This window comes from Pituophis catenifer, unplaced genomic scaffold (genome assembly GCF_029215685.1).
Source record: "Pituophis catenifer annectens isolate HBS135680 unplaced genomic scaffold, rPitCat1.0.hap2 SCAF_2, whole genome shotgun sequence".
Taxonomy (NCBI): Eukaryota; Metazoa; Chordata; class Lepidosauria; order Squamata; family Colubridae; genus Pituophis; species Pituophis catenifer.
Genome location: NW_027256882.1, coordinates 25043408 through 25063568, shown reverse-complemented (window position 1 = coordinate 25063568; position 20161 = coordinate 25043408). Strand labels below are relative to the sequence as shown.

At 41.3% G+C, this 20161-nt stretch overlaps 1 protein-coding gene across 1 annotated transcript in view; it reads right to left on the bottom strand.

The window, feature by feature from the left end:
* The window catches only part of LOC139311893 (alpha-2-macroglobulin-like), an 83611-nt gene extending 75377 nt beyond the window's left edge, over positions 1-8234 (bottom strand). Inside the window, exons 1-3 of the mRNA XM_070936412.1 lie at positions 8111-8234; positions 1291-1474; positions 316-481 (exon numbers count right to left, since the gene is read on the bottom strand). Coding sequence (XP_070792513.1) covers positions 316-481; positions 1291-1474; positions 8111-8202 — 442 coding nt within the window. The 5' untranslated portion in view covers positions 8203-8234. The remainder of the gene's footprint in view (positions 1-315; positions 482-1290; positions 1475-8110) is intronic.
* Between the last annotated feature and the right edge of the window lie 11927 nt (positions 8235-20161).

The following is a 20161-nucleotide window of genomic DNA, read 5'->3' as shown; positions in this document are numbered from 1 at the left end:
CCATCCATCCATCCAGTTATTTATTTGCTTAGGTTCATTGGCTGTTTCAGTTGTGACTCAGTCATTTAAAATACAAATAAACTTTTTTATCTCATTAAGGTTGAAATTTGGCCACAACATGCACCACAAAAGGGACATCAAGGCCATGAACATGGGACCAGGGACCAGGGACTCTATGGGGCTTATGAGTTTACGTACCCCCCATCCCACCTAAAAGTGGGACCCTTGTTAGATACCCAAGAAGCACACAATCTTGAACTGAGATCATATACAATTGGCAGAGAGCTATTCCCTTTCCAGGAGCCCTGCTCTTACTTTTTTGTCCTGGCTTGTAGATGGGTTTGTCGGTCTGAACAAAGAGGAGGCTCTCCTGGTTGTCGATGTATACTCTTTTCCGATTTAGGTACCTCAGGGTTGCTCCCGTTACCTCCACTGTGAAAAGCGCTATGTGGGAGTTGAAGGATGTTTCCCATTTGGGGAGCTGGAGAAGGGAGAAAGCAGGCATGTTAGTTTTTCTAGAGAGGAGTACCATGGGTGTTAATTGGCCAGCCAAAGACAGAGGAGAGGAGAGGGGAGGAGAGGGGGAGGGGAAGAGAGAGAAGAGAAGGCAAAGTAGAAGAGAGGAGGAGAGGAGATGGGGAAGGAGAGGGGGGGGAAGGGAAGTGAAGAGAGGGGAGGAAAGAGAGAGGAGGAGAGGAGAAGAGAAGGGGAAGAGAGAGAGGAGAAGGCAAAGTGAGAGAGAGGAGGGGAGGAGATGGGGAAGGGAAGGGGGGAAGGGAAGGGAAGAGAGGGGAGGAAAGAGAGAGGAGGAGAGGAGAGGAGCAGGGGAAGAGAGAGGAGAAAGGAGGGAGGAGAAGGGGAGGGAGAGGAGGGAGAGGAGAAGGGAGGAGAGGAGTGGAGGCAGGGAAGGTGCTGGGAGAAGAGAGAAGAGAAGAGAAGAGAAGAGAAGAGAAGAGGAAGAGAAGAGAAGAGAAGAGAAGAGAAGAGAAGAGAAGAGAAGAGAAGAGAAGAGAAGAGAAGAGGTCTATTCACACAGCTCAGTGAATACAGTTGCCAAAGATCCAAATAAAGATTAAATCTCTTATTGTTTGATTGCTCTACGAGTTGTTGATGTTGCTATGAATATAGTTGCACAATCATAGTAACGTCATAAACTCATAATGGAAGAAAACATTCCTCTTCCACTGTACCAAAGTACTGTATATCCATGCAATTTTTATTTCGTTTTTCTTTTACTGTTGCACTGTACATGGACATCCTGTGAGGCGAAGAGAGCCCAGAGGGCCTCACCTGGAACTGGATGCACTTGAACAGGTCTTTCTTGGAGACTTCTTCCCTTAGGAGGCTCCTGTTCTGCAAGCCATATTCCAGGCTGATGCTCAGCGTCACGGACTCATTCAGGTGGTTCAGCTGGACGCAGATCTGCCTGGGGGTTTCCGTGGGGACAACGACAGGCACCAAAACCAGATATTGCCTGGAAAGAGAAAAACAGAGTTAGTCAGGGGACCAGAGAATGAAGGTGGCCATCCCGCCACATGAGAGGCACATCCCAACTGTGGTTGCTAAAAAGAACCATCTGGGTTAAACTAAATTTAATTTTATAATATCCTCGGGGGGGGGGGGAGGAAGGGAGGGAAGGAAGGAAGGAAGGAGAGGGAGGGAAGGAAGGAAGGAAGGAAGGAAGGAAGGAAGGAAGGAAGGAAGGAAGGAGAAGGAGGGAGGGAGGGAAGGAAGGAAGGAAGGAAGGAGAAGGAGGGAGGGAGAGAAGGAAGGAAGGAAGGAAGGAAGGAAGGAAGGAAGGAAGGAAAGAAGGGAGGAAGGAGAAGGAGGGAGGGAGAGAAGGAAGGAAGGAAGGAAGGAGAAGGAGGGAGGGAGAGAAGGAAGGAAGGAAGGAAGGAAGGAAAGAAGGGAGGAAGGAGAAGGAGGGAGGGAGGGAAGGAAGGAAAGAAGGAAGGAGAAGGAGGGAGGGAGAGAAGGAAGGAAAGAAGAAGTGGGAGAGGGAGGGAAGGAAGGAAGGAAGGAAGGAAGGAAGGAAAGAAGGAGAAGGAGGGAGGGAGGGAGGGAAGGAAGGAAGGAGAGGGAGGGAAGGAAGGAAGGAAAGAAGGAAGGAAAGAAGAAAGGAAGGAAAGAAGGAAGGAAGGAGAAGGAGGGAGAGAAGGAAGAAGGGAGGAAAGAGAAGGAGGGAGGGAGAGAAGGAAGGAAGGAAGGAGAAGGAGGGAGGGAGAGAAGGAAGGAAAGAAGAAGTGGGAGAGGGAGGGAGAGAAGGAAGGAAGGAAGAAGATGGAGGGAAGGAAGGAAGGAAGGAGAGGGAGGGAAGGAAGGAAGGAAGGAAAGAAGAAAGGAAGGAGAAGGAGGGAGGGAGGGAAGGAAGGAAAGAAGGAAGGAGAAGGAGGGAGGGAGAGAAGGAAGGAAAGAAGAAATAGGAGAGGGAGTGAGAGAAGGAAGGAAGGAAGGAAGGAAGGAAAGAAGGAAGGAAGGAAGGAAGGAGAGGAAGGAAAGAAAGAAAGGAAGGAAGGTTGGTTTCAGTGATTGAAGGCAAATAACTGGCAGATAATCAGGTATTTGCTCCTGAAGAGTTTATCCATACTAAAAGGGGAACTTTTGCCTATCTCATTTTTCACCAAATCACATTACCTGCGACTTAAAAGTTAACACAGGTAGCCTTTGACTTACAATCATTTGGTCAGTGACCGTTCGAATTTACGATGACACTGAAAAAAAAGTGTGGTTGCAAAACGTAGAAAAACTTGGAGCCCTGACAGTCAGAAGGTCACAAAAAGGAATCACATGATCCCGGGACTCTGCAAGGGTCACAAATATGAGTCAGTTGCCCAGGGTCTGAATTTGGATCAGGCGGCCGTAGGGATGCTACAACGTTCGTAAGTTTGAACAACGTTCGTAAGTCACTTTTTTTCCCCCGTGCCGTTATAACTTCAAACCGTCACTAAGTAAAAACTCTTAAATGTCTACGGAGATTGTCAAATAAATGAACGGTCGTAAGTCGAGGACTACTTGTATTAGCGCAGAGAAAGTTGGTCGGCTTCGTTCTGTACATCACAGCCCTTCAAGATGTTTGAAAATGCCAAATGTGTCGTTTTTTTCATTGCCGTACAAACCGCGTTTTTCTTTCTTTTTTTGAGAGTTTCGTTTTCCAGCCCCCTTGTCGAAATAGGAAGTGAAACTTGCAAAACCAGCCGGGGGAAAAATTTTAGCTCTCCCAGACTTTCGGATTCTGATTCAAGGCACGTATCCTTTTCAGAACAGGAATTACAAAGAACGGTTTCTTCGCGAAAGAATTGAACTAAAATTAATCTGGGGATTTATTTATTTTTTTAAGCCTTTTTCCTGGCTTAAATTAAAGGAGTTATGCTTATCACGCTGTATGTGAAAAAAAAAAATAAATGCTCAGTGCAAAATTGTAACACGTCCGATGCAGATAGTCCTCGACTTACGACAGTTCATTTAGTGACCGTTCAAAGTTACAGCGGAAAAGTGACTTATGACCGTTTTTTCGCACTTATGACTGTTCCAGCATCCCCATGGTCGCGTGATCAAAATTCAGACGTTTGGCAACTGACTCATATTTATGACGGTTGCAGTGTTCCCTGGGTCACGTGATCCCTTTTTGCGACCCTCTGACAAGCAAAAATCAATGGGGAAGCCAGATTCACTTAACAACCGGGTTACTAGTTTAACAACTGCAGTGATTCACTTAACCAATGTGGCAAGAAAAATCATAAAATGGGACGAACTCACTTAACGAATGAGCAACATAAATTTTGGGCTCAATTGTGGTCGTAACTCGAGGACTACCTGTATGAGTAAACGAAATACTCAGTGCAAAAATTGAACACGCCCAATACTCCTTTCTTCTTGTTTTGTGCCGTCAACGTCAATGGGTTACGATTCCCAAAATCTTCGGTGGTCACACAGGTAGTTCTCCACTTACGACCGGTTGCTTAGCAATTAGTAGAAGTTACAGCCGACTTATGATCCAGATTTGAAGTTCTGACATCCCACTCCTCCCCGGTGCAGTCACATGACCCCGCTCTGGGCATTTGGCACCACCTGGGTTCGATTTACAATCACACGTCCACGTTTTAATTAACAATCGTTTTGCCAAAACCAACATTTACTTCTGGTTTTCAGCAAAACTAGTTTACAGCAAACCATAGGTTCGTTTAATGACTGTGGGTCATATGACTGTCACCAGTCAGGACTGTAGTGGGTAGGCCCAGGGGTGAAAGCTCCCGGTTCGGACCAGATCGCCTAATCCGGTAGCGATGGAGGCGGGTGGTTCGGAGAACCGGTAGCAAAAATCCCTGCCCCGCTCTCCACCCCCATGTCCAGCTGAGCCACACAATCATCAGAGGCTTTTTTTTTTAACTTTTAAAAGCATTTTTTCTACAACTTCTTCGGCTGAAAAATTCCTTTTAAAAGTAAAAAAAAAAAAAAGCCTCTGATGATTGTACAGCTCAGCTGGGATCGTCAAAGGCTTTTAAAAGAAAAAAACCCTTTTTTTCTTTTAAATGCCTCTGACAATCCAAGCTGAGTTTTTTAAAAAGCCTCTTCTATCACTACATAGAAGGCAGTCACTAAACAAGTATACCACCTTTACTAAGCCTGGATCAGACCTTGTAGTTTTCTTCATTAGGTAGAATATAGTATGTTATACTATTGTTGGAAGGGACCTTGGAGGTCTACTAGTCCAACCCCCTGCTTAGGCAGAAAACCCTATACTAGGGGTGTCAAATCAAGGCCCGGGGGCTGGATCCGGCCTGTGGGGTGCTTAGATCTGACCCATGGGGCCACCCTGGAAACATCGAAGGGCCGGCCTGGGGTGCCTCTGCACAGCAAAAACAGAGCTCAGGAGGGTCATGCGACAGCCTCCTACAACACTCTACTGCGAAAACGGAACTCGGGAGGGCCGCACACAGCCTTCCTGAGCTCCAGACCGCTGCAGGGGGCCATCGCAGCTGAAAACGGAGCTCGGGACTGTGGGATCCTGGTGCCCTGGGAGCTTGGGGGCGGCGCTGGGCGGTTGTTCTCCGCTGCCTAGGGCTCTGGACAGCTTGCACTGCCTTCCAGGGAGTCCTCTGCATGGCCTGAGCGGGACAGGAAGGCTCGTCTGGAGCAGGGGTCTCCAACCTTGGCAACTTTAAGCCTGGCGGACTTCAACTCCCAGAATTCCCCAGGCTTAAAGTTGCAGAATTCTTTGCAAAGCTGGCTGGGGAATTCTGGGAGTTGAAGTCCGCCAGGCTTAAAGTTGCCAAGGTTGGAGACTCCTGCTCTGGAGGACAAGGGTTTGGCGCTCTCCCTGGTCTTGGAGATTCCCCCAGCCCCGCCCAGGCTGCCACAAGCACCCCGACACAAATGACGTGGAGTTGGTTGGCCGTGCCCCCCACCCCCAAAGTCAAACACAGCCCTGATGCGGCCCTCAATGAAATCGAGTTTGACACGCCTGCCCTATAGCATTTCAGACAAATGGTTATCCAATCTCTTCTTTAAAATTTCCAGTGTTGGAGCATCCACAACTTCTAGAGGCAAATTATTCCAGTGATTAATTGTTCTAACTGTTAGGAAACTTCTCCTTACTTCAGAAGGGACTTGCCCAGATCTCTTCCTTATTCCTGAGAGACAAAAAGAGAGGGACTGGCCCACGTTGAACCAGCTTGGCAGGATTCACATTTGCATTCCTGGTTTCCAGCCTGTTACCTGTAGCCACCACCCCAACCTGGCTGATGCCTGTATGCTTTTATTTACAGATAGTCCTCGGCTTACAACCGTTCATTTAGTGACCGTTCGAAGTTACAACAGTATTAAAAAATGTGGACTTATGACTTTTTTTTTCACACTTACGACCGTTGCAGCATACCCAAGAGCTGAAGAAGCTTCTTGGATGAGAAGCAAAACGTCTTCAAAGAAAAACCAGAAAGTCCAGTTGCCTCTTGAAAAAGCACCTTTGGGTGCTTACATCTTCACAAGATGTAAGCTGTTCCAAATAAAGCTGCCTTTTGCAATTGACGGGTCTGGATTTTGTCAATGCTTATGATGGTGAAGTTGTTCAACGTCACATCAAGATCAATCCCAGGTATTTTGGGATTGCACCCAAGGTGTTTGCCTACTACTACTGGTACTATTTTTGCCTTCTTTTGTCACAATGGTTTTTCTACGGGTAGTCCTCGACTTAAAACAACTCATTTGGTGACCGTTCAAAGTTACGGCACTGAAAAAAGTGACATATGACCATTTTTCCATAGTTACAACCTTTGCAGCATCCCCATGGTCACGTGATCAAAATTCAGAGGCTGGGCAACTGTTTCATATTTATGACTGTCACAGTATCCTAGGCTCATGTGATCACATTTTGTGACGTTCTGAGAAGCAAAGTCAATGGGGAAGCCAGATTCACTTAACAACCAAGTTACTAACTTATCAATTGCAGGGATTCATTTAACAAATGTGGAAAGAAAGGTCGTAAAATGGGGCAAAACTCACTTAACAAATCTCTCACTTAGCAACATCAATTTGGGGCTCAGTTGTCGTTGTAAGTCGAGGATTACCTGTATTAGTCAGTTTTGCAAAACTCGCTTAGCAACATAAAGTTTGGACTCCATTGGGGTCGTAAGTCGAGGTCTACCTGTATTAGTCAGTTTTGCCAAACTCGTTTAGAAACATAAATGTTGGGCTCAATTGTGGTTGTAAATCAAGGACTACCTGTATGAGTTTTGCCAAACTCTCTTAGCAACATAAATGTTGGGCTCCATTGCGGTTATAAGTTGAGGACTACCTATAATAGTCAGCTTTGCAAAAAAAAATTAGTCAGAATGGCGTAAAGTTGTGCCAAGGACAAAGAGACCCAGGTTCAAAGCCACCCTTGGCCACCAAAGAATGCTGAGTAGCCAGTTGCTCTTTCTTAACCTAGCCTCCCTCACAAGGTTGTTGTGAGGTCCAAATACGAAAAAGGAGGGCGATGCAGGCTGCCTTGAGCTTCAGCAGGGAAGGCAGGACAGTGATCTCAGCGAAAAATAAAGAAATAATAGACGAAAAATGAAATTCAATGTAGAGAAAAGTAAAGTCTTACACTTAGGCAAGAAAAACCAAAAGTACACATATAAACTGGGTGAAACCAGGCTTAATAGCAGTGGCTGTGAGGTATCTTGGAGTCTTAGTAGACAACCATTTAAATATGAGCTAACAGTGTGCAGGAGCAGCCAAAAAAACCCAATGCAATCCTAAATTGCATTAACAAAGGGATACAATCAAGATCAATCACTCTATAAAGCCTTAGTAAGACCACACCTAGAGTACTGCATCAAGTTTTGGTCACCACACTATAAAAAAAGATGTTGAGACTCTAAAAAAAGTGCAGAGAAGAGCAACCAGGATGATTAGGGGACTGGAGGCTAAAACATAGGATGAATGGTTGCAAGAACTGGGCATGGCTAGTCTGGTGAAGAGAAGGACCAGGGGAGACATGATAGTCAAATTGGATTTAATTATTTTTAAATTATTTTAATTTTTATACTGCATGTATTTTAACCCTGGCTGTTCACCGCCCTGAGTCCTTCGGGAGAAGGGCGATATAAAAATTTAATAAATAAATAAATAAATAAATAAATAAATAAATAAATAAATAAATAAATAAATAAATAAATAAATAAATAAATAAATAAATAAATAAATAAATAAATAAATAAATAATAGTATTCTTCCAATATTTGAGGGGCTGCCACAGAGAGGAGAAGGTCAAGCTATTTTCTGAAGGCCAGACAAGGTGTAATGGATGGAAACTGAAGAAGGAGGGATTCAGCCTGGAAATAAGGAGAAATTTTCTGACAAGTGAGAGCAATCAACCAATGGAACGGAAATTGCCTTCAGAAGTTGTGGGAGCTTCATCACCGGAGGCTTTCAAAGGAGAGACTGGACTGCCATCTCTTAGAAATGGGTGTAGGGTCTCCTGCTTGGGCGAGGGGTTGGACTAGATGACCTTCAAGGTCCCTCCCAACTCTGTTAATCTGTATCTGTACCCATTTTTGCCTTCTGGAAAAAAAAAACCAGACTCAACATTCGGAGGGAAACAAAGAAGAAACGAAGGAAAACTGCTTACGGTTTTGGGGTCGATGCTGTGGTGCCCCCGGGAAGGAGGAAGAGGCCCAGGAGAAAAAGGCAGGGTCCTACAAGTATCCGGTTCTTCCCCATAGCGTTGAGAGGTCAGCTGGTAGAGGAGTCAAAGCTGGTGGGTCAGAGGAGACGGAGTTGTTCTCCACCTCACCTGCTCCGTCCTCCGCTAACCAGCCAGCCCTTTTATACTCGCTGCCTGCAAATGGGAGGACACACAAACACACCCACATTCCTCTCTACCCACAGGGATTATTGATTTGGCTCGCAGGCTATTTGCACAGCTAAGACGCCTGCCTGGCTGTGGGTGCATGTCGTGGATGTCTTTGTGTGTGTGTGTGTGTGTGTGTGTGTGTGTGTGTGTGTGTGTGTGTGAGTGAGAGAGAGAGAGAGAGAGAGAGAGAGAGAGAGAGAGACCTTGGTTGTATGTTGTACTAGGCAACATGCCAAGATCAGAAATAGGAACTGTCAGGTGTAAATGCCTTATTCTCTAATGTGTAAATAATGTATATATGGAACATCAGGGGTTAACTTATTACTTGAGCTTTAATGTATTCATATTTTACCACTCCCATTCCTGGCTCCGCCCCTTGTATATAAAAGGAGCCATCCTCCCCATTTTCCTTGCTTCTATCTTGAATATTCAGCGAATATAGAATGCCTATTATGATTAAAGAGAATTATATTTAAACCTATAACTTCTATTATCTTTATTGAGTCTGATCCTGAAAATATTGCAACAAGCTGGTAGCAGAGGATGGTTAATTGACTCAATAAGTAATTAAAAATGTCCAAGAAAGATAGGCCCAACACCAGGGCCTACAGCAAAGAAATAGAAACTGATCAAGAGATGATCAACGAATCCACTAATGCGATTTCGAGAGAATCCGAAGAATACACCACTGAAGAAGAAGAACTGATGAGTGAAAATAACGACCAGGAAGAAATCGAGATAGAAAATAACGAACTCAGGTCAGAAATATTAAAAATACTAAAAAGCCAAAAGAATGATGAAAGCCTCATCGCGGACCTCCAGGAGATGCTGAGGAACAGCGGAGCAGCGAGAGAGAAAAACGTCATTAAAGAAAAACCCAAAGATCAAAAAACTGTGAGTGAAATGACTACTGAGAAAATAGTTGTAAAAAAGAAAAGATGTGACCCCGCGCGAAATTTTGAACGGCAGCCATCTTGGTTTCAACGAACTTCAAAAGAGAGTGAAGCAGAGCCAATCAAAACGCTCAGTTCAAAATTTCTGGCGCGAAAAACACTATCAGACGAAGAAAGTGAAAAAGAAGTCTCAAACTCTTCAGATGAACCAAAATCAGAAAGTGAAGACGATTTAACAAAGTCTCAAGTAAAGTCAGCAATGAAAACGCTTTTTGCTGCTTTTGGGCCAAGATTGAAAATCTCCAAGACATCGACGAAGAAGCAAGAAATCAAACCGACAACTCAAGACCTGCACGCTCCCATCCTGACTTCGAAAACGACGACACCCGAGCCCAGAGAGCCATGCCGATTCCGCCCTACACCGCAGACAGAATCGAGTGCCAGCACACACAAGAGAAAGAGAAGAACCGCCGCCATCACCAAAGCCCCAAAAACCGAGCCAGAGACCGACTCATCTGAAGAGGAGCGGATCGAGAGAGCTGAAATGGAGAGAACCTTCCACAACGGCGCCAAAGAAGAAATGAGCAACGCGCATGTGCAAAACTACGTAGACGGCCCCGAAAGACTTGAACTGGCCAGAGAACCGCGCAGACTCGTTACAAGCATCCCAATGCCGTTCTGTAATTTCCTGCACTTGAGAGACCACGGACTGCCTCAGGTTGTAAGTAATGGACAAAATAATGTGGGGAACTTACCCAGTGACTTCCCAAAACTTAGAGTTGATGGCATTAATTTACAAGAGTGGTACCAACAGCTTCAGGTTATTTTTATGAAAGAAAATTTACTATTCTTTATAACTAGTCCTCCAAGAAGACCTTGGACTTTAAAAATAGACTGTTTACATCATAGAGCATTTTTCATAATAATTTCTAGCGTGTCTCCTGCAATGTATCATAGCATCAAACCAAACCTAACTGTATCAGAAATAATTCAATGCATGTTTAATCTATTTCACAGCGATAGCGTAGCCACAACCACAAGAATGTCTAAGGATTTCTTTTCTTCTAGAGTGAAACCAGGGGTTTCTATAAGTGAACATTTGATAAATCTAAACAAAATAAGAGCTGAGCTGCAATTGAGGGGGGAAGTGATTTCAGATCAAACTATGAAAAGTATTATTATCAATTCACTTGATCCATCATGGGATAGCTTTATGTCACACTTAGATACCATTAATTTGGGATATTTATCAATAGAAAGTCTATCTAACAAATTGATAGCAGAAGACAATTCAAGAAAAAATCGTTCCAGTAACCAAACAGAACACAAATCTTTTAGGAAAGTAGTCTTTCAAGATAAATATAATGAAGCCTTTAGATGCCACAATTGTGGATCCAGGGAACACAGTAGAAGAGACTGTCCCAAAGTCCCAAGGGAGAGACATAGGCCAGAATATAGGAGCAAATACAATTACAGACAATCTTCCACAGATAGACACAAATATAGAAGTCCACCAAACTACAGAGAAAGTAGAGGGGGTAGAGAAAATTCAAAAGAGAGAAAATCTGGGTCACTAAATGGGCTAAATAAACAAGACAGCACCAAAACACAACAAGATGAGAACAATAATTGGCTTATTGATTCTGGTGCAACAAATCACACCACTAATAACAAAAGTATATTATCTTCATTTACAGAAGATAAGTTTGTGATAAAGGTAGCTAATCAAGAAAAGGTTCAAGTATTAGGCAGAGGAAATGTGACCTTGCCTGGTTTAGGGAAAATAGAGGGGGTATTATTAATCCCAGAAATACCTCACAACATACTAAGTGCTATAAAACTAAGCAGAGAATCTGACATCAATATAGTTTTCTCAAAGGGGAAAGCAACTATAGAAAAGAACAAAACAAATGTAGGCACTGTGATGATAAAAGGGGGTCTACCCTATCTGATAACCAAAGAAAGATGGTTACATAACATTGATTCAAATATGGAAGATTGTATTGAAGCAGATGATGAAAATGTCAGTAACAGTGACAATGATGAATGTAAATTAACTCATGATAACAAAAATACACACAATGAGAAGAAACCAAAAATAGGTAAACCAATTCATGATGAGTGTGCTCATATATTACATAGGAAGTTAGGACATGCTAGCTTTCCTGTAGTACAAAAAATGACTGAACACGCAGAAGGTGTAAAAATAAAAAATTGTGAAAATTATTTAGAATGCTCAGTATGTAAATCCACCAAACTAAAAACCAGTCCTAGACCAAAAAAATCTAACAGATCAACTAACAATATTTTTGATTTGGTACATATGGACTTAGTTGGTCCATTAACTCCATCAATTACCTATAGAAAACGTTACTTCCTAACAATAGTGGATGATTACAGTCGCTATGGTTTTGTTTACACATTAAAGCACAAGGATGAAACTTTTCAGAAATTTAAGGAATTCTACAAACGCATAGAAACACAACATAATATCAGAATAAAACAAATTATGACAGATAGGGGATGTGAATTCATGTCTAAAGAATTCTCCCAATGGTTAAAGGATAGAGGGATGCTACATTTCACGTCCAATCCATTTTCTGCCTTTCAAAATGGGATTGCAGAGAGAAAGAACTCCACACTACAAACCATGATTAGATGCACATTAGAGGATGCTGGTTTAGGCAAACAATTTTGGTCAGAAGCCTTACATTATTCAAATTACACTCAAAATAGAACATGGTCCAGTATTGTGAATAAGACACCATATGAGGTGATGTACAATAGAAAACCTAAATTAGCACACATGCACATATTTGGAGTTACTGCAGACGTGCACATACCTAAACAATTGAGGAGAAAGGGAGAAAACGTATCCAGGAGATTAAGATTCATGGGATACGAAACTGGAACCAAAGGGTACAGATTCATCGATAATAATAACAAATTTATAGTATCCAGAACAGCTGTGTTTCATGAGCAGGCCAATTGGTCTAAGTTGCACCTTAATGAAATTTTTCCTAATAAAAGCAAAGATAATATATCTTGCGAGGAAGGAACAACAGAAAATCAAAATATTAACAAAAGTAAGAACAAAACCAAAACTTGGACAAATAGTCAGCATAAAATAAAGACAGACACATTAACAAAAAAGGAAGCCAGATATTTGCATGACAACCATAGCAAACCTGAAAGAAATATTAGAAATAATAGAAACCAAATACCAAATAAATACAAAGATTATATTATGCATATGGATGGAGAACAAATAACACCTAATACATATGAGGAAGTATTGAAACTTCCCCGTGAAGAAAGAGAAAAATGGGAACTAGCTATGGAAAAAGAAATGAAAAGTTTACAAGGATTAAATGTATTCACACCTGCGATCGCACCTAAGGATAAAACAATTATAGGTACCAGGTGGATTTATAAAATTAAGAATTTAGAAGGAGGTAATACCTTATACAAGGCCAGACTAGTTGCACAAGGTTATGCACAAAAATATCCAGAAGACTATACTGACACATATTCACCCACAGTGAGAACAGAGAGTGTCAAAACAGCTCTTGTAATAGCATCTGCACTCAATCTAGACGTGTTTCAATATGACATACAGACTGCATACTTACATGCAAAATTAGATAAGGAAATATATGTAAGAGCACCACACAGTCAATACACTAATAAGAACGAAATTTGGTTACTAAATAAGAGTCTGTACGGATTGAAGCAATCTGGCAAAAGATGGTACGATTGTTTGGTAAAAGTACTAAAGACCATGGATTTCAACGCCACCACTGCTGATAACTGTTTCTTTGTAAAAAAGAGTAATGATCATATTGAATTTGTATTAATTTATGTGGATGATATTTTATATATTGGAAAGCATAAAGAGAGCAGGGAAATCTTTGTAAATAAGTTAAACGAACACTTCTCATTGAAATCACTAGGTAAAGTGAATAAATACCTTGGTGTACAAATTAACAAAACAAAAAGGGGATTCAAACTTACTCAAAAAGATAAAATCATTGAACTCCTAAACAAATGTAACTTAAATAATGCCAAAACATGTGACACACCTATGCAAACTGATTTTCTTAGAAACAATGATGAATCTTCCCCTGAGTTTAAAGACAACACATTTTACAGATCAGTTATAGGTTCACTCCTTTATATATCTAATTGGACTAGGCCAGATATTGCATTACCTCTCAATTTATTGTCAAGATATGTTAGCAAACCAACCTTGTATCATTGGGAAGCTGTCAAAAGAATTTTAAGATATCTGAAAAGTACATTAGATTTTTGTTTAATATTGGAACCCAATAATGACAAAGAACCAAAAATTACTTGTTATGCTGATGCAGATTGGGCTGGTGATACATCATGCAGAAAGAGTACCTCTGGTTATGTTTTTCTATTGAACGATTGTCCAGTTTACTGGTATACTGGTAAACAAGAACTGGTAGCCACCTCTACCACAGAAGCAGAATATGTTTGCTTGTCTAAAGCTGCAAATAACCTTGTATGGTTCAATGATTTGATCACAGATGTTTGGAAGAAACCTACTTTACCATTTATTATGCATGAAGATAATAAAGCGGCCATTGAAATTTCTAGATCCGATGCAATTGGACAAAGGTCCAGGCATATTGATATAAAATTTAAGCACGTGAGACAACTATCTCAAGACGGATTCATCAAAGCAATACATTGTGATACTTCTGAACAATTAGCTGACATATTAACAAAACCCTTACCTTCTAAACAACACAAATATTTAACTTCTAAATTATATGTATTATATTGTCCTGAATCTGAATGTAACTGGTGTTGTATAACGAACCGGCATTTAGAGGGGGATTTGTCAGGTGTAAATGCCTTATTCTCTAATGTGTAAATAATGTATATATGGAACATCAGGGGTTAACTTATTACTTGAGCTTTAATGTATTCATATTTTACCACTCCCATTCCTGGCTCCGCCCCTTGTATATAAAAGGAGCCATCCTCCCCATTTTCCTTGCTTCTATCTTGAATATTCAGCGAATATAGAATGCCTATTATGATTAAAGAGAATTATATTTAAACCTATAACTTCTATTATCTTTATTGAGTCTGATCCTGAAAATATTGCAACAGGAACATTGTTTGAGCAATACACCGGACAGAACTCCGTGTGCAAATAGAAGTTTTGCTCTTCTCTATCTTTCCACATCCACACAAACACACAACTTGGCTGTCTTTTCAGCCCCGGGTCAATCTGTTTCTCAAGACCTAAAGGGGTACGGTTACAGGTAGGCCTCGACTGCAACTGAGGCCAACATTTTTTTTTTTAATTGAAAGTTTTTCAAATACAGATTTTTCCCCCTTTTTTCCCCTCCTCCTCCCTAACCCCCCCTCACCCTCCCCACCCCCCATGGCTTCTCCAAAAATAAAATCCAAATTGATATCAAATTATATAACACTTTACCATCCTTTTACACCACCACCCCCCACATGCTAACCATTTCTTTCTAACATTGTTATTATATCCCCCCTATACTATACATTTGAGGCCAACATTTCTGTCGCTAAGCAAGACGCTTGTGAGTTTTGCACCCGTTTTACAACTTTTCTGGCCACAGTTGTTGAGTGAACCATGGCAGTTGTTAAGTTAGTCACACAGTTGTTAAAGGAATCTGGCTTCCCCTCTGCTTGTCAAAAGGTCCCAAAAGGGGATCACAGGACCCCGGCACATCGTAAGCGTCATAAATAGGAGCCAGTTGCCAAGCGATCGAATTTATGACCTGCAACGTGTCAAAACTGGTCATAAGTCACTTTTTTCAGTGCTCTCGTCAATTTCAAATGGTCACTAAATGAATGGTTATAAATTGAGGATTATAGGTTCATTTAGTGACCATTCAAAGTTATAACGGCACTGAAAAATGGGACTTGCGTCCGTTTTTCACACTTACAACCAATCAGCATCCCCATGATCACTGAGTTGCATTCAGATGCTTGACAACTGACTCATATTTATGACAGTTACAGTGTCCCAGGGTCATGTGATCAACTTTTGTGACCTTCTGACAAACTTTTGCGACCTTTTTCAAAAATTCAGTTCTCACATTTTTCACATATGCGTGAAAGTTAAGTGGCCCCATTTATTTGGTAAAAGTTAAATGAGCAAAACAAAGGGCAATAGTGAGTTTTTGAAAAATAAAGCAATTTAAAGGACAGCTTTCTGAAATAAAGCACTGTCTTTTATAATAAAGGGAACAAGGTTCCTGTAATCTATGAGCATATTTTTTTTCTGGTTGTTTTTTATTTCTCTTTAGGAGAGGTTCAATTGAAAGCTCAGTAAAAAAAACATAGTCAACAGTTTGCAGTAATTTTCTAATTTCTGACCAATTTAAATGTTTATGAGCTTTCTAATTTTCATTATTTAAAAACAGATATATTATCTGATGTACACTTATAGATAGACTATAAATAATAGACTATTTATACTGTAGTCTATTGTGATAAACGGTAGATAAATAATTAAATAAGTAGACAGATGTGTGCTATTTCCTTTTCTATAACTTTTATTGTTTTACCAATGTATAAAATACAAATTAAAAATAGGAAATTAAGGGAAGGAAAAAAGAAATGGGGAAAGAAAATATGAGGTACAAGGGAAGAAAGGAAAAGGGAGTAAACAATTAACCTAAAATCCTGACGTAATATATTTTCTTATATTTGATATTTAAAAAAATTTATTGTAGGGGTTTTTGCACACACAATTGTAAATAATGAGAGGCTCATGTCACTTTAAAAACTATTGGTTTAGTTTAAGAGCCATGTGTTAAAGGTAATTCTAGACCAGCCTCTTAAATTCAATTTTAATTTTATATAACCTGCTAATCGTATAACCAGCAAGGCTGTATAGTAAAGGAATCCTACATTTCAACAGTTATATGACTGTATTTGGCACAAGGACCAGTTCTCCGTGTGAAATAAATGTACACCAGTTTCACAATACTAAAAAAAGTACAGCTTTGCTACATGACAACTATTGAGAAAAAGTACAATCAACTTTGGTGTAAGAGTTTTAAGTGTGTTTCCTCAGACTGAAAACTGAGAGGTCTCCGGTTACCCCTTTTCTAATCTAGACTAATCAAATCTCATAAAAGGCATACGTTTTCAAGAGCTGCAGCTTCCTTGGCTGTGCAGCTGGGCCAAACTGAATTATTCATGTCAGTGTAGTCAAATTGCAGAAGGAAAATAAATGAAAAGATCTTCTCCAGAGAGGGAACTGAGTTTGATCAATTGCAGCCAAATTTTCAAGTGGGAGAGAATAACAGAAGAACAATGCTGGAAGGGACCTTGGAGGTCTTCTAGTCCAACCCCCTGCCATAGCTTCACCATCACGGCTATATACCATTCCAGACAAATCCCCATCAATCAATCAATCAGATGTTGTGGATCCACTTAACTGTGGCAAGAAAGCGATAAAATGGGGCAAAACTCACTTAACAACTACTTCACTCAACAACGGAAAGTTTGGGATGAATTGTGGTCGTAAATCAAGCATTTTAGTGACCGAGGCAAGGGTATTAAACACCTCTGATCGAAGAAAAAATAAACTTTTCTAGAACTTCAAGAGGGGAATGAGCAACATTAGGATTTTCTGGGAAAGCCTCGTCCGGATGTCGAAGAGGTCATGACCTATTGTTCCTTAGAAAAAATGAAGAAATCTATTTGCTGGATTAGAGTATCTCTGTTGGCATGAATGCAGAACCAGAGCAGTACCAGAACTTAACAGACTCTAACTGCCCCCCCCCACATACCCGACAAAAAAAGAGACACAATTTTCCCCGACTTCCGCTACCACTGCCAGCTGCTCCTGGAACATCACTTTAGCCTGGTCAGCTCTGGTCGGAGCCAAACACTCCAGGGTTTTAGAGGTCAACATGAGTCAAGGGTTTGAGTCAGAAATGGAGAGGACAGGTACCGTAAGAGGAACTGGATGTTCAAGTTAAGGAGTTGTCACAACACCTCACTTGAAAAATATTATTAAAGTAATGTTTAATTACTCCTAGAGCAGTGTTTCTCAACCTTGGTAGCTTGAAGATGGGTGGACTTCAACTCCAAGAATCCCCCAGCCAGCAGCGCTGGCTGGGGAGTTGAAGTCCACCCATCTTCAAGCTTCCAAGGTTGAGAAACACTGTCCTAGAGTAATTGATACCTCCTAGATCAGTGATGGCTAACCCTTTCCGGACCGAGTGCCCAAAGCACACAAGACCCGTGTGAACCCCCAAAATAAAATGAGTGTGCGGCCCCTCATGAGTGCGGGCCGGAGGTGAAATTCAAAATTTATCCCTACCGGTTCTGAGGGTGTGGCTTGGTGGGCGGGGCAGGGGAAGGATATTGCAAAATCTCCATTCCCACCCCACTCTAGGGCCAGTCAGAGGTGATATTTGCCGGTTCTCCGAATTACTCAAAATTTCTGCTACCGTTTCTCCAGAACCTGTTAGAACCTGCTGGATTTCACCCCGGTGCGGGGCCCCCACATGCACGTGTCATCCCCTACATCAGGGGTGGGTTCTAAATTTTTTTACTACCGGTTCTGTGGGCGTGGTTTATTTTGTGGGCGTGGCTTGGTGGGGGTAATGTGACTGGGTGGGCGTGGCCAACTTTTTTTTTTTAACTTTTAAAAGCATTTTTTCTACAATCTTAAGAGGTTGCCGTCTGGGTTGTCTGCATCTCAAACAGAAGCGCAAACGTTTCCTGTAATCTGCAATTTTTCTGGAAAAATCCTTCAGAGTTGAAGAAGCTTCTTAGATGAGAAGCGAAACATCTTCAAAGAAAAAACAAGAAAAGTCCAGTTGCCTCCTGAAAAAAAACACCTTTGGGACATCTTCCTAGATAATTTTAATTTTGGAACCAACAAATCTGCAATGGAGTCTTGTAACATGTCATAGTGTGCTTCTTGTGGGGAAAATATAGGTAGTTCCTTGACTTATAACAGTTCATTTAGTGACTGGTCAAAGTTACAATGGCACTGAAAAAAGTGACTTTTATGACCATTTTTCATAATTATAACTTTTGCAGCATCCCCATGACCATGTGATCAAAATTCAGATGCTTAGCAACTGACTCATATTTATGACAGTTTCAGTGTCCCGGGGTCATGTGATCGCCTTTTGTGACCTTTTGAAGAGCAAAGTCCATGGGGAAGCCAGATTCACTTAACAACCACATTACTCACTTAACAACTCCAGTGATTTATTTAACACCCATGACAAGAAAGGTCGTAAAATGGGGCAAAACTCACTTAACAGCTATCTCACTTAGCAATATTTATTTATTTATTTATTTATTTATTTATTTATTTATTTATTTATTTATTTATTTTATATACCGCCCTTCTCCTGAAGGACTCGGGGCGGTGTACAGCCAATTTAAAACATAAATATACAGATATCATAATTAAATTAATTAATTAGAGGTTCCCCTCTGCCCCTCGCCCAAGCCAGGCTGCCAGGCCCCAAAGGTTGGGGACCGGTGTGGTAGAGGTGAGACCTCTTTGGATCACATTGCATCCAGACTTGGCTAAGTGCCAGAGCATTTTAGAAGTTCCGTGATTGGATGTAGGTTGGTCACAGCAAGCAAGAACTGCTAGATACGGGATAGATCTGGGTGTCTCAACTGTGGCAATTTGAAAATGTGTGGACTCCCAGAATACCTTGCTGAGTGGGGAATTCTGGGAGTTGAAGTCCACATCTTCAAGTTGCCAAGGTTGAGAAACATGAGACAAGGTAAAGAGTGTGTCTTGTAAGCTGCCCTGGGGAAACCCTTGTTTGTGAGGGGAGATACACATTAAAAAAAAAACAACCCTCAAAGAACTGAAATCAGCTCTTGTTTCTCTCTTGTCAGTTTTCCTGCAAATTGCTTCTGGGCATTCTGCCAACTACAGTAAGATTACGGTTATCTGAAATACTGTGCCTCAGAATTGAGTTATTTATTCTTTGGATTCCTGTCGGCTGTTAATGAAGTTAAATTAACAGCCCTTGTTCAGAAAAGACTGATTTAAACTCTACTTGTGTTCGAACAACTACTAAGAAAGCTCATTAGTAGTCCTTAATCAGTAAACTAAGGTTTGTACGGACTTTGTGTGTGCTGCGTTCTTTGGGGTCCGTAGCTGGGGCAGAACAATCTGGGATTGAATAAAGACACCGGCCTTGGGTCGGGGGCAGTGGTGGTACTCAGCCAGTTCTATCTGGTTCAGGTGAATCAGTTGTGGCGGCTGTGGGAGGCTCCGCTCACCTTCCCAGACGTCATCACGTTCCATTTTTGACGCTCTGTGTGCGCGCTCACATTTGCGAACCGGTAGCGAAGGTAATTTTAATGTTGTGTGTTTTAATACTGTGTGTGACCCAGGGGGAGGGCCTTCTCTGTGGGGGCACCCACTATCTGGAACGAGCTCCCTCCAGAGATACGGAGGATCTCGGATCTGCGCACTTTCCGCCGTGCTCTTAAGACCCTCCTATTCCAGCAAGCCGGCCTGGCCTAATTTTCTCCCCTTTCTTTTAAATTTTTAAACTGAAATTTTAATTTGTTTTAAATTATTGGGATTTTTAATTGTCTTGGGCTAAATTATTTCATTTGGTTTTAAATTGTTTCTAACTTTTGTATTTATATATTTTATTCTGTGCCTGTTCACCACCCTGAATCCTTCGGGAGTAAGGCGGTATACAAATTTAATAAAACAAAACAAAACAAAACAAAACAAAACAAAACAAAACAAAACAAAACAAAACAAAACAAAACAAAACAAAACAAAACAAAACAAACCAGCCATACGCTAAATAAATAAATAAATAAATAAGCGAAGGTAAGTGAATACCATCCCTGGTCAGGGATTGGACTAAAACCGAGTTCCCCAACATTTCCAGCTTTGCGG